This window comes from Musca autumnalis, unplaced genomic scaffold (assembly GCF_047663935.1).
Source record: "Musca autumnalis isolate F117 unplaced genomic scaffold, ASM4766393v1 scaffold_1, whole genome shotgun sequence".
Classification (NCBI taxonomy): Eukaryota; Metazoa; Arthropoda; class Insecta; order Diptera; family Muscidae; genus Musca; species Musca autumnalis.
This window is the reverse complement of record NW_027411644.1, coordinates 1,797,983-1,809,785: the sequence shown is the minus strand read 5'-3', so window position 1 is coordinate 1,809,785 and position 11,803 is coordinate 1,797,983. Positions and strand designations below refer to the sequence as shown.

The 11,803-nt window shown below is 34.7% G+C and overlaps 1 protein-coding gene across 3 annotated transcripts; it reads left to right on the top strand.

The window, feature by feature from the left end:
* Positions 1-4,984: 4,984 nt before the first annotated feature.
* On the top strand, positions 4,985-6,340 carry LOC141406139 (mitochondrial import receptor subunit TOM40 homolog). Of its 3 annotated transcripts, none has more exons than XM_073991441.1 (3): positions 4,985-5,346; positions 5,405-5,955; positions 6,027-6,340. In XM_073991441.1, the coding sequence occupies exons 1-3, from the start codon at positions 5,065-5,067 to the stop codon at positions 6,145-6,147; spliced, it is 954 nt and encodes a 317-aa protein (XP_073847542.1). In that variant the 5' UTR covers positions 4,985-5,064; the 3' UTR covers positions 6,148-6,340. The 3 variants fall into 3 exon arrangements, with proteins under 3 accessions (XP_073847542.1, XP_073847475.1, XP_073847392.1); XM_073991374.1 differs by having other exon boundaries at positions 6,024-6,340; XM_073991291.1 differs by having other exon boundaries at positions 6,012-6,340.
* Positions 6,341-11,803: the final 5,463 nt, after the last annotated feature.

The window sequence follows — 11,803 nt, the reverse complement described above, 5'->3', positions numbered from 1 at the left end:
AGTACTTATCAATTGTTGATCAATGAAAACTTAAAGGAACCTTCGCTCGCACAAACACACACGCACTAAGACAGACACAGACATACAGTCACTTATCTGCAATGAAGAAACCCCATGTGACGCTGGTTGTTCTAGCTCCATTTTCTGTAATGACAGAAGAATAAAGAAGCGAAAATAAAACGAAGGGATGGATAATCATTGGAAATTGCCAACAATCGAGAACTCATAATGATGGAAACAATCGAGTCCAGTGGATCAATGCAAGTACCAGCACACACAACACAACAATGCCGAACAAATTTTAAAGAAAAAAAAGCCAACTACAATGATTTCCTGTACTCATTGCGGGGCGGAAGAGTCCTTTTTCTAGTCGGCTTAAAATCGTACGTGAGTACCGATATTATGGGATGATACTTGGCCTTAGTCGACGATGACTAAAAGTCGTTTCTGCTGTGTGTGTGTATCTGTATGTGCAGTGTGAAATGTTTAGAAAATCTTTTTCTGTTAGAGGCTCTGCTATGCACATCTTGATGGCAAGGAATTAGTGTGCGTGTAGAAGTCGATACCTAATGTATTTTGACCTTTTTGCCAGCATTTTAGCTTGTTCTCATCCGTGGCCTTTTGTCGTGTAAGTATTTGTGTGTGTGTGTGCAAGTAAGGGAGAGAGTCAATGTGGCCTTTTGTAGGCATTTTGCACGTTCCAATTGTGTAAAGTTTTTATGGCTTTTTGATTTTTTCATTCATCGTGTGGAAAGTGGATGGTAGCCGAAGTGTACACTGTTAGAAAGCTCTTCAACAGGAAACATGAAGTGGTACTCAACCCAGTCATCATCATTGTCATCGTTGCCCATAGAAAAGTCGATTGTTACCAAAAACAAAAAACACAGCAATAATCATTTTAAAAGACTAATATGCAGACAAGCGTTAGGAGAAAAACAATGACTACAATTATGTTGCTGTTTCTTACGAATGCTTCCCTATATTTTATAACCTTGCTTTAATTCGTATTAGTGAAATATTACTAAATACAACGATGATCCACAATTTAAGATTGAATATTTAAAATACTTTATATGCATGATTTATTTTGGACTGCAGCTTAGGTGCGACGAATCTCACATGATTGCTTACGTTCAGTGACATGTTACTGTTTGCCTGTTTGCAACGACTTCTCTTTAACAGCGCGATATAATCCTGATTAATAAACAATATGTACATGAAACAGTCCAAACTTCTTCCACGTTGAAATGTATTTCCCCTCTGATATGGGTGGGCAGAATCAACACACATTTTAATCATTTTTATGTTCCTTGTTTTATTTTTCAGTGGCATAATAAATTTAAAAATTTTTATTACATTTCTGTTTATGTAATTTACGAGGACTTTTTTCTGTTCTCTTCCTGCGCTGGTAAATAACAAATCGTGATTTCAAATTCATTATTTCTGCAGAACAATGACCCACATTAATTATTTATTTGCGTTTGAAACAGAGTTTCCGTTTGGTCACCAACTGCTATACGATATTGGGTCCATGTGTTGGTTTTATAAATTCTTGAAAGAAGAAATAAAAAGGAATATGGGTGTTGGAATATCATCATAAGGCCACAAATATATTGTTACATTTAAGCTTCAATACGAACAAAATTTCTGTGGGAATTTTTACGATGCGCTTAACATCATATATTAATTTCCAAATAGATGGTTCTGCGATGCGTTAATTGGGAGCAACCAACTTATTTAGACTATGTGATATCGGTGCTATAAATTTTAAATCGATTAAAATCAATCGATAATTGCAAATACAAAAGATAAAAAATACCTTTTGTAGTGAAGCAAAATGACAGAAACTTACATTATAGCAAGATAGGAACTGATTATACGCTTATTACTGGTGAAAGGATATACCACTGCCCAGCTAAGTGGCTTCATTTTTTTACTTGCAAAATTAATGAATGTGGAATAAAATCGTGCGATTTCCCCGCGATTTTTTTGCAATTAAGTATTTTTATGACTTTTATGGTATGTGGACATATAGATTAATAAGTTTTGATCATAAATTAAATTAAAATTTAATACTCGGAAAACTGTCAGTTATGGTATGGGTTTGTATACCAAGCAGTGGCGTTAGTAACAACCATATTTTGAAAAAGAAAATGACAGAGGAGTTTTATCTAGATGTTTTAAAAAATAATTTACCCAACAGCGTCAAGAAATTTGGGCCATTTGACCCTGAAAATTCAAACAAATTGCAATATACATAAGTAGTACCAAGACAACGACCCTAAGTATAAATATTATTTATGTCGGACATGGTTGTTATACAACTGCACCAAAGTCATTGATACCCCAGTCCAAAGACTAGATATTATCCCCATCGACAATTCATGGGCACATCTGAAGAAAAAAGTCGGGAATAGGTCGCCCACTTACAGGAGAGACTAAATAAATTGCATTAAAGAAGAATGGCATTAAATGCCATTGGAATATGACAATCCAAAACTTATTTCTTAAATTCAGAGACGTGCATACAAAATATTAGAGCCAACTTTTCGAAAAATACCGTGAAAGATTGAAAAGTTGTGAATTTTACAATTCTCAAGTTGACAGTAGAAATAATGAGTTGTTGTCCTTTTTGTGAATTTTAGGAATTTTTTTAGTGCAATTTAGCTACTTTTTTATTTTATATTATTAATAAACATGTGTAGGAATTAAACTGTAATGGGTACTTAAAACGATATGTTATTTTACATATGTGTCACTTTGCATATTCCTTTTGTATATAAAAAGTGAAAACCCATATGTAAAAAACATATCGTGTAAAGTACCCATTAACAAACATATTAATAATGATATTTATTTATACCAATAAAAAGGTGTTTTATTTAAAATTACGCAATAATTTTTGTTTTGCAATAATTAAGTTGACTAACTGTACATGTATTTATTAACAGAAGCAACTGAAAATGTCCATGTATTTATTGATTCCAAACGCAAGATCTAACACAAATTTGGCTTAGAAAAGATTAATAACTTCAGATTAAAGATATTTATAAAATATAATATTTATGCTATGCGATGGGTGCCACCGTGGTGCAAGGGTATGCATACCCGCCTTGCACGCAGAAGGTCGTGGGTTGATTCCCCGGCTGTGCAACATCAAATTTTCAACGGTGGCAAAATACCCCTTCAGTAATGTTGGCGACATTTAAAACTTCTCTACAAGTGGTGTCTTAGGACACGCCGTTCGGACTCGGCGATAAACTGTAGGTCCCATATCATTGAGCTAATATGACTCATTGATATGAGAGAAGTCTCCCTTGTCCCGCCTGGGATGTTTGTGGAACAATTACATATATAATATTTATGCTATTCAGAATAACCGCTTGCAACCCGTGTCCAAAAACGCAACGTACACGTGAGGGAATCAAAGACTATGTCAAACTCATCGAGAGCAACGTCCAAGGGGTAACGTCTAACGAATTGATACTTCGTAGAATACGACTGCTGGGGCTGTCATAATTATGTTTTAATTATTTGAATTAAATGTCGTGCGCATCGTTCGTGGACTCATGCAGTATGTCGACAATCCAGCCTCATGATAGTTATTTATTACCCCATTGCATCATGGATTCTACAAACTGGCTAAATTATATTGAATCCCATGGTAGAACTAATATAAGGTAAAGTAAATACTAAAACAAATACAACTCAACAACAACCACATAGAAATTTGTTTTTGTATGTAACGCTAGTGTCAAAGGTAATTGTAAACAAAATAAGGAAATGTCTATAAATTATTTGAATTTAAAAAAGTAATAATTTTTCACATTTGATTGAATATTTTGGAAAACATGAATGAAAGTTCGTTACATTTTCAATTTGAGTATTTTCAAATCATTCCACTAAATGCATAATTTTTCGCAGACAGTAAAATTCTTGCAAAAAAGTTTGGGGTCGCTGGAAATTCATGGAAAAAGGATAAGCTGGTTCAATCTTTTGTTTTTGAAATCACAGAAACACATGTTTATTAGGGCTTTATTTTTTTTTTAAATTTAACAAAATACATCACATATTAACAAACGTTGTACCGCCTTTATAAGCGGTGTTTTATTGTGCGGCTCGTCGTTCGGACTTGGAGGAGGTTACATATCATTAAAATGAAGAAGTCTTTCTGGGAAATAGTTTTTTTTCTGAATGATATATTTTTTCCTCAAAAAATATATATCCCTAATGTACATTGAAATAGAAATAAATATATAACATGTCGTATGGAATTTGACACTAACGTTACAACCCAGTTCAGTCAGCGGTGTATTGCTGTTACCTTTTATTGTTCTACCATGATTGAATCCATTATTTTAAAATGCCATTGGAAGTATTTTGAAACCGGAACATTACGTGAGTGTCCATTTTTGTGAAATTTTTCCGATATCCTGTTAAAAGGAAAATTTAATTTAATTTTGAATGTTGTTGAAATTGATTCTCTGGGTTTTGTAACTGCTAAACCTAAATAACGACGGGACGTACACAAATATTTCACCTTTCTACCATAACAACGCTCTCTGAGCGTCCGAATTACCCAAATAGGTTGAGTACAAAATCACATTTAAAACACCAAATCCGCGACCAAAACTTATTTAAATGTTTTCATTCGTAAAATAAATAATTTTCCTTTGCAATTAATTGATTTCAGGTTTTGTTGGGCTTTTGTTTTCAAAATACAAAACAAACACATACATGCACACAAAACGTTCTGTCATAGTTGAAGTTGTTCAACTTTTAAAAAGTATACGCTCGACGTATTTCGATAGTTCTCATAAGAATACATGTGTTCTACTTTTTCCACCAAGAGTATGCATAAACAGATTTACTTTCCGCACGTTTCACTAACTAACTCGAAAAATGTGGTAATCGCAAATTAGCGATGTAGAAACCACTGTCAAATGCAATATTGAACTATTCATCGACTTGGAAACTCTAAAAATGTGACATTTATTTTTTCCCCTCTCTACGTATACAAAAAAAAGTTAAATATTTTTGTTAAGAAAGGTGAACACAAACGTAATGAATTGTGAATGGTGTCCTCCGAAATGCAGCACAAAATTTCCACCATGTTTTCAAAAGTATCCTGGCGTTAGTTCGAAAACGAATCCTGGCAACATATTGGGATTGCACCACTTGGCAAACCGCTTAAAACCCGACTTTCTTGATGGCATTAAGTTGGACTATTGTCACAGACTTAACCCAAACAAAGTTCTAACTGCCAATTGGCGTCTGAGTCACAATGAACCATCCGGGTTTCGCTTTGGTGGAATTTACACAGCCCATTTGCGAGGAGATGTTATGGTAATGTCAATAGACTTAACTAACAAAATAAACAACTAAAGTTTGCGTCTGATTTTAGCAAACGCCAACTATCCATGCTGATATCAATCCTTCCAATTTCTCCACAGACATTGGTATCGTCTATTATCCACACCCGCGGCTGCGTATCCAAGCAGAAATGCAAAGAGCTGATATCGAAGCACCATTGGAGACCCAAACATGTATTGAATTATCTACAAATTCGTCGACACTTACTGGCATCCTCTACAATGCCCGTAAGGAAAGTGGACGAGGTACCTTGTCTTATTTGCGAGCCATCAATGATAAATTGTCTCTAGGTGGAGAACTTTTGATAGAATGGACGGATCCATATTCTATGATGGCGGACATAGCGTTGGCAGCACGTTACCGCCGGCATGCGTATTCAGTAGCAGCAACCATATCACGACAAGGTATAGATGTTAGTTACTGGCAGCGTTTGCATCGGAAAATTCAAATGGCAACTTTGTGGGCGTGGCAACGTAAAACAGAAAAATCTCTAGCCACTATATGTTACCAATGGAACTTTGAGGATTCTCACGTACGTGGCCAATTTGATTCGAATCTCTCAGTTGGCTTTATGTACTCGAGGTAAATACTAAACGTACATATGTATGTATGTTGATTTTAAACATTGGCTCACCTAGAATTTCATTTAGCAGAGTCATGCCACATTTACCGCTCAGTATGGATCTCAGTTTATTGATCAATTTACTAACAAATCGTTTTGCGTTCGGCCTTAATTTTACTCTGGATCCAAGTGGCCTTCAGCGAGGTGAATAGGAGCTGTGATGTTTCGAAATTAATTATTTGCAAATTTGCCCCAAATAAAAACATACATATATTTTGGAATTTACAATAAGAAAAGACTTAAAGCCTTAAAACATAATCATCTAATTTGTTTATCCGCAATTGGAAATCATATAAACACCATACCCACAAAACGAGTAATAAAACAAAACAAACTTCAACTAAATATTTCCCTTATTTTTCGTTGCTCATATGCAATATTTAAGGTGGATCTGCAGCTCAATCGATTTTTGCAAAAAGTATTTAAAGATCAAATGAATTTCTATAAATATTTGAATCATCTTGTTAGGTCGCAATCATTGATATTTTTCCAATACTCGGCTTAATATGCACGGACGACTGGCACTTATTAAGTCATAATCAATTTTCACAGCCAAAATGAAACTGTTTACATTTACGTCGTGTGAGTATTTTATCAATCTTGATAAAATGTTTATTATTATGAATTTCTTCTCTACTAAGAAAACAGTGGGAGACTTTTAAAGATGACGTTTTACGAAATCAACATTTGAGAAAGCGCAAGCTGAATTTATCCTGACAACATTGATATTATGACAAGAATTAATTGGAAACGCCAAAACGCAAAGATACGTATCTTCGCACGTATAGAACATCCAAAGAAGAGAATGGGAACATAATACGAAATTTGCGAGGAGACTTGGCTTCCTTGGTGGATGCAATGTAATCATTGATTGGTATTAAAAAGAATTACAAATTTCTTTGCGATGTTTTCTTTGGTTAATCGACCATAAAAAGTACTAAAGATTTAGCATTACTTACGATAATTGATAAAAAGAAAGCGAAATAAAAAGTACATGAGACACAACAACGTAAACTCCTATAAGATATCTATCGGGATCCCCTTAAATAGCTGCATCACAAGTGCTTATATTTAATACATGAGAGGATGTCTGCTACACTGTCTGACAAATCCCGGCACTCCGTCAAGATAAAACAACAACTTTTGTGTTTTTACGTGTGTGTGTGACCGCAAAACTAATTCCCCACACACATGTCATCGTTGTTTGCTATCACATTCGTATGCGAATAAAATTGAAATAAACAGCTTCAGGTGTTCTTTGCTCAGCACAAATAAGACGAGAACGTCTACAAGTTATGTTGATAGCATTATCGACTCGGGCTTATACTCGTAGTATCCTATTTACTATGTACTACGAACACACATACGCAATTTATCGACAATTTTCAAAATATCACATTTCCCAACTTGCCGAAGTATCAAATCTTAGCAAATGTCCTTCGGCATTTCGATATCATATCCCTTTCATTAGAATGTCTCTGGTTCATCGTTTTCTGCAAAGTACTCTCTCTCCCTCGCTACCTCCTTCTCCACAAATCAACTAAGTGAAAGTGGACAGACTGTTTAAGTTGTGTTTATGTAAAAATCACAGAGCAAATATTTACCGAATACTTAACATTAACCATTGTAGCTGCTTTTATTTATAAACCATTGACTGACGCTTTGAATGCCAATGACCAGAAACATGTACAATTGTCTAAGACGAATGAAGAATGGCGGAATGAGTGTGATGCGGTGCGGTGCGGAAAACGACACAACGAACACACATCTTAATTTAGTACAAGTACATGGACAAACAATCTTGCTCAACTTTAAAGGTTATTTGATATTTATTGGTTTGTCTTTGGAGGCGAAATTATTTGTAATTTTACTGGCATTCAAGTGCTCTCGACGTTCGACAAGTTGAATGTCAACAAATTACAACAAATAAGCTTAATTTTAATGAAATTGTCAAATGATGAAGTGGGTCGCAACAAAACAAAGAAATTAAAGAAGAAATGGAAATGGACAACGGACCCAAAGGTGAGTAATCAAATTTCGTGACAGCAACAACAATTAAATGTTGAAAAGATTTAAGAAAAATTAAAATCTAACTGCGAAGATGGTGAAGAAGGTACATAGGCAAATACCCAGCAAAAAGTTTGCCTCCAAAGATGCAGTTAAATCATATGTACAAGTCATTTGGAAGTGCACCAAATTATGCATTTTCACTCATGATTTTTACAAGAGCGTGACTACTGAAAGATGCACACCATTAGCACTGCATATTAACTACCCCTTTGGTATTGAATTTTAACTAACCCTTTGGAGTCCAATTTGCATCCAAAGCACGTGTCTTGATGCAGTGCATTGAATGTAAATTTAAAGGCACTCTTCGGAATGTATTTTTATTCAGTTCAAAGATGCAATAAAAATGCAAGCCATTGCAAAATATTCCAGAATAAATAAAAATAATTTATTGTTTGTGTAAAACAAGAATAATAAGAATTTTATTACATTAACACAAATTATGAAATTGCTTCATTAAATTCAATAGCAACTGAGTTTGTTTCCACCGCTTTCCATTTAATCCAAGCTGAACTGTTTATGCTTCATCTGCTAAAGGGGTTTTTATATTGTCACTACATTAGGAAATTTTCTTCTCATGAGTTACCGCAAAAGTTCACAAATTATTTTATTTTATAAAAAAATTGTGGAAATGTTTTTTTTTTTTTTTTTTTTTTGACGAATTATAGGGATTTACAAACTGACGTATGTACTTGTAGGGACCTCTTCCAACTGCTAATAAAATGTAACGAACGGAGAAATGGATGTCATTCGTCGGATCGCATCGGAATGCGGTTAAAATGTAAGGAATTGGAGTGCAATTTTCACGACTCTGATTGAACTGCATCCGGATGCAGTTAAAATGCTAGAAATGGATGTCATTCCTTGGATCGCATCTGAATGTGCATAAAATGTGGCGAATGGAGTGCCTTTTTCACGACTCCGTTAGAACTGAAGCAAAACATGCCAGGAAAGAACTAGTCTACATTGCACTAATTCCAATTAATTTTGCTGGGTAGTGAAGAAGTGTAGATTAAAGCTACAATTTTTAAATATTAAAAAGCGAAATTAAAAGCGAAATTAACTGCAGACGACATATTTAACGAAAGGAATTTATATACATAGATGGATTCGTATCTACAATAATTTATTTAACGATTACTAGACATCGGATTTTGAATATTTTTTAATAATAAAGATACGAAGATTCTGATTGGAGGAGAATTCGTTTCAAATAAAACTGAATTCAATAACAGGGTCATGTTTAGTATTTTTGTTGCATATTTTGCATATGCACAAAATATGCAAAATATGAAAAAATATGCAGAATATGCAAACAGATTCTAGCCGAAAATCGTCATAAAAGTCGTAAAATTGTCGTTTAAAGTTGGAAAAACCATCAGAAATACTTAAAATGCTCTAAAGCAAGACTGTTGACCGTTTAATGTCGACTTTTTTCAGCAGATTATTATGTTATTGAGACCGTTTTCGACAGTGTGGTGTAGGGTATAAAAATATGGTATTGTAATATCATTTTTTATTATTAAACTATGCAAAAATATAAAATTTATGTAAAATTCAATATTTTCTTTGTCTTAATTTGTAGCATTAGGCTGGTTTTAACTCAAAGGAGCAAATCGAGGGGTAGTATTGTTAGATTTTAAGATTGCCAAAGATTGAGCACAATTAGAATATGTTAACACTTACTACTGGGGCCTCGAAGTTATGAAAATTTCGATTTTTTTTTTGCTATTTGGCGACTTCGACGACCCATATCTGTGGAACGGTCAAAGCTATTTGTCCGTAGTATGCATTAAATTAGAGGCTATTCTGTTCTCGTTGGAATCGAGCTAAATGACCGACGATTTTTGCAAGTGAAAAAGGAAAGCCGAAGATTCGAACCCACACAACCATGTTTCGCCTTTTGTAGAGGCTCATCAGACATATCGACCGTGGAATGGCTTCGTTATCAAGCATCTAGAGATCTTATATTTGTAGGGGCCCTCTCCGAGAGCTTCTAATATAGCCACAATGATACTAGTAACGTTCCTATAGGACACCTTACAGGGGTCCAGCACCAATGACAATTTCATAGTTACGATTTTCTTAAAGCCACGCTTTATTCTTTTCGGGACAGATGGTTCTATCTACGATACGTTTAGCATCAAAACAAGACCTAGACCTCATTCAAAATCTATTGAAATATGAAAACATTGACACACAAATATCAAAAAAAGGAAATATCAAAATGGTAAATAATCTGTGGTATCTTAGTCCTGAACTTGTTGACCTGGCATTGTTTGATCCGACAGTGCAAATTGTCGTAAATAACTAAAAGACGACAAAAATCTTAACAAAGCAAAGATGGAAATTTCTCCAGAAATATTCGATCTAAACTTACAAAAAATCAACTGCCGAAATTCCTAGAAAAAGTCTACCTGGTGTAATTAAAAGTGTGACTTCTTGTGCTTCAAGAGATTAAACATTAAACCCAATTTTCAGGAGGCGTAAAGGATTTACAAGCAATTAATTACAAAAATTTATAAAAAAAGGAAAAAATAGACTCTATTTTCACCCTGAGGCGTACCTAGTCACGTTTTTCGGGACATTTTCTTTATTATCTCATATCAGTAATGCTTACATATTTAGATTTAGAATATAAAATGAACAGATGTCCTTTAATTTAATGCATAATTCGGACAAATAGCTTTAACCGTTCCACAGATATGGGTCGCCGAAGTCGCCAAATAGCAAAAAATCTAGGTTTTTTATAACTCCGAGGCCCTAGTAGAACGTGTTAACATATTCCAATTTTGCTCAAACTTTGGCAATCTTAAAATCTAACAAACTAAAAAAATCCGATATCGATTTGTTCCCTTTATGTTAAAAGCAGCCTAATGCTACAAATTAAGACATTGAAAATATTGAATATTACATAAATTTTATATGTTTGCATAGTTTAATAATAACAAGTAAAGAGGTATCCGTCGGTTTTGCCGACAGAGATATACCCTCAGTCATGTGAATTGAAACTTTCATCTACTAACAGATCTAATGTATTTAGGGTATTTTCAGAATTTTGTGGCCATTTTTGGACATTTGAACTTGCCGACAACAAATTTGGATTAGGATTAAAGTTAAAAAGTGTTGCGGAGAAGGTACTTGAAGGAATAGACCGGCATAGCCCATTATGGAAATGGATCTTTTTGGGAGTCATATCTTTTCGATATCGCGCCCTCTAGTCATTTCAGCGGGTCATCATATAACTTGTGGACCAGTATGCCAGGAAGCACGGACTTGAACACGGTAAACATAATATCGCTGTAAGCAGGACCACAACGAACATCATCGGTATACATTTCCAATGGATCTTCGAACAGACCCTTAACTGCACTTAGACACTAATGTTGACTTTTGTGGGGGAGGTAGCCTAAGGAGAGGACGGATATGGACCATTTTAGAAGTTAAACTAAATTAGGGCAAAATATCCTAAATAGATCCAACGTTTGGACCAAATTGGTTGTCCCGTTCAAGAGATATCGTGCATACCATTTAAGTGACATTTTTTTTTAAATAATGGGGGGAAGTACCGGATTTTGTGGCCCGGTATTGCCATCTTCGAACTGAAAGTTCGGACAACGTATGACGAAGGCCAAATTTTGGACCAAATCGGTTGATCAGTTCGAGAGTTATCGTGCGCTCCATTAACTACATATGGTGTTTTTACACCCTTTGGGCTGTTTTCTCAAGAATGGATGGAAT

Excerpts from the sequence above, each read along its gene's own strand:
- LOC141406139 (XM_073991291.1), top strand. The coding sequence starts at position 5,065 with ATGAATTGTGAATGGTGTCCTCCGAAATGCAGCACAAAATTTCCACCA. Across the intron at positions 5,347-5,404 it reads ATTTGCGAGGAGATGTTATG|CAAACGCCAACTATCCATGC; the intron begins GTAATGTCAATA and ends GTCTGATTTTAG. Across the intron at positions 5,956-6,011 it reads GTTGGCTTTATGTACTCGAG|AATTTCATTTAGCAGAGTCA; the intron begins GTAAATACTAAA and ends TGGCTCACCTAG.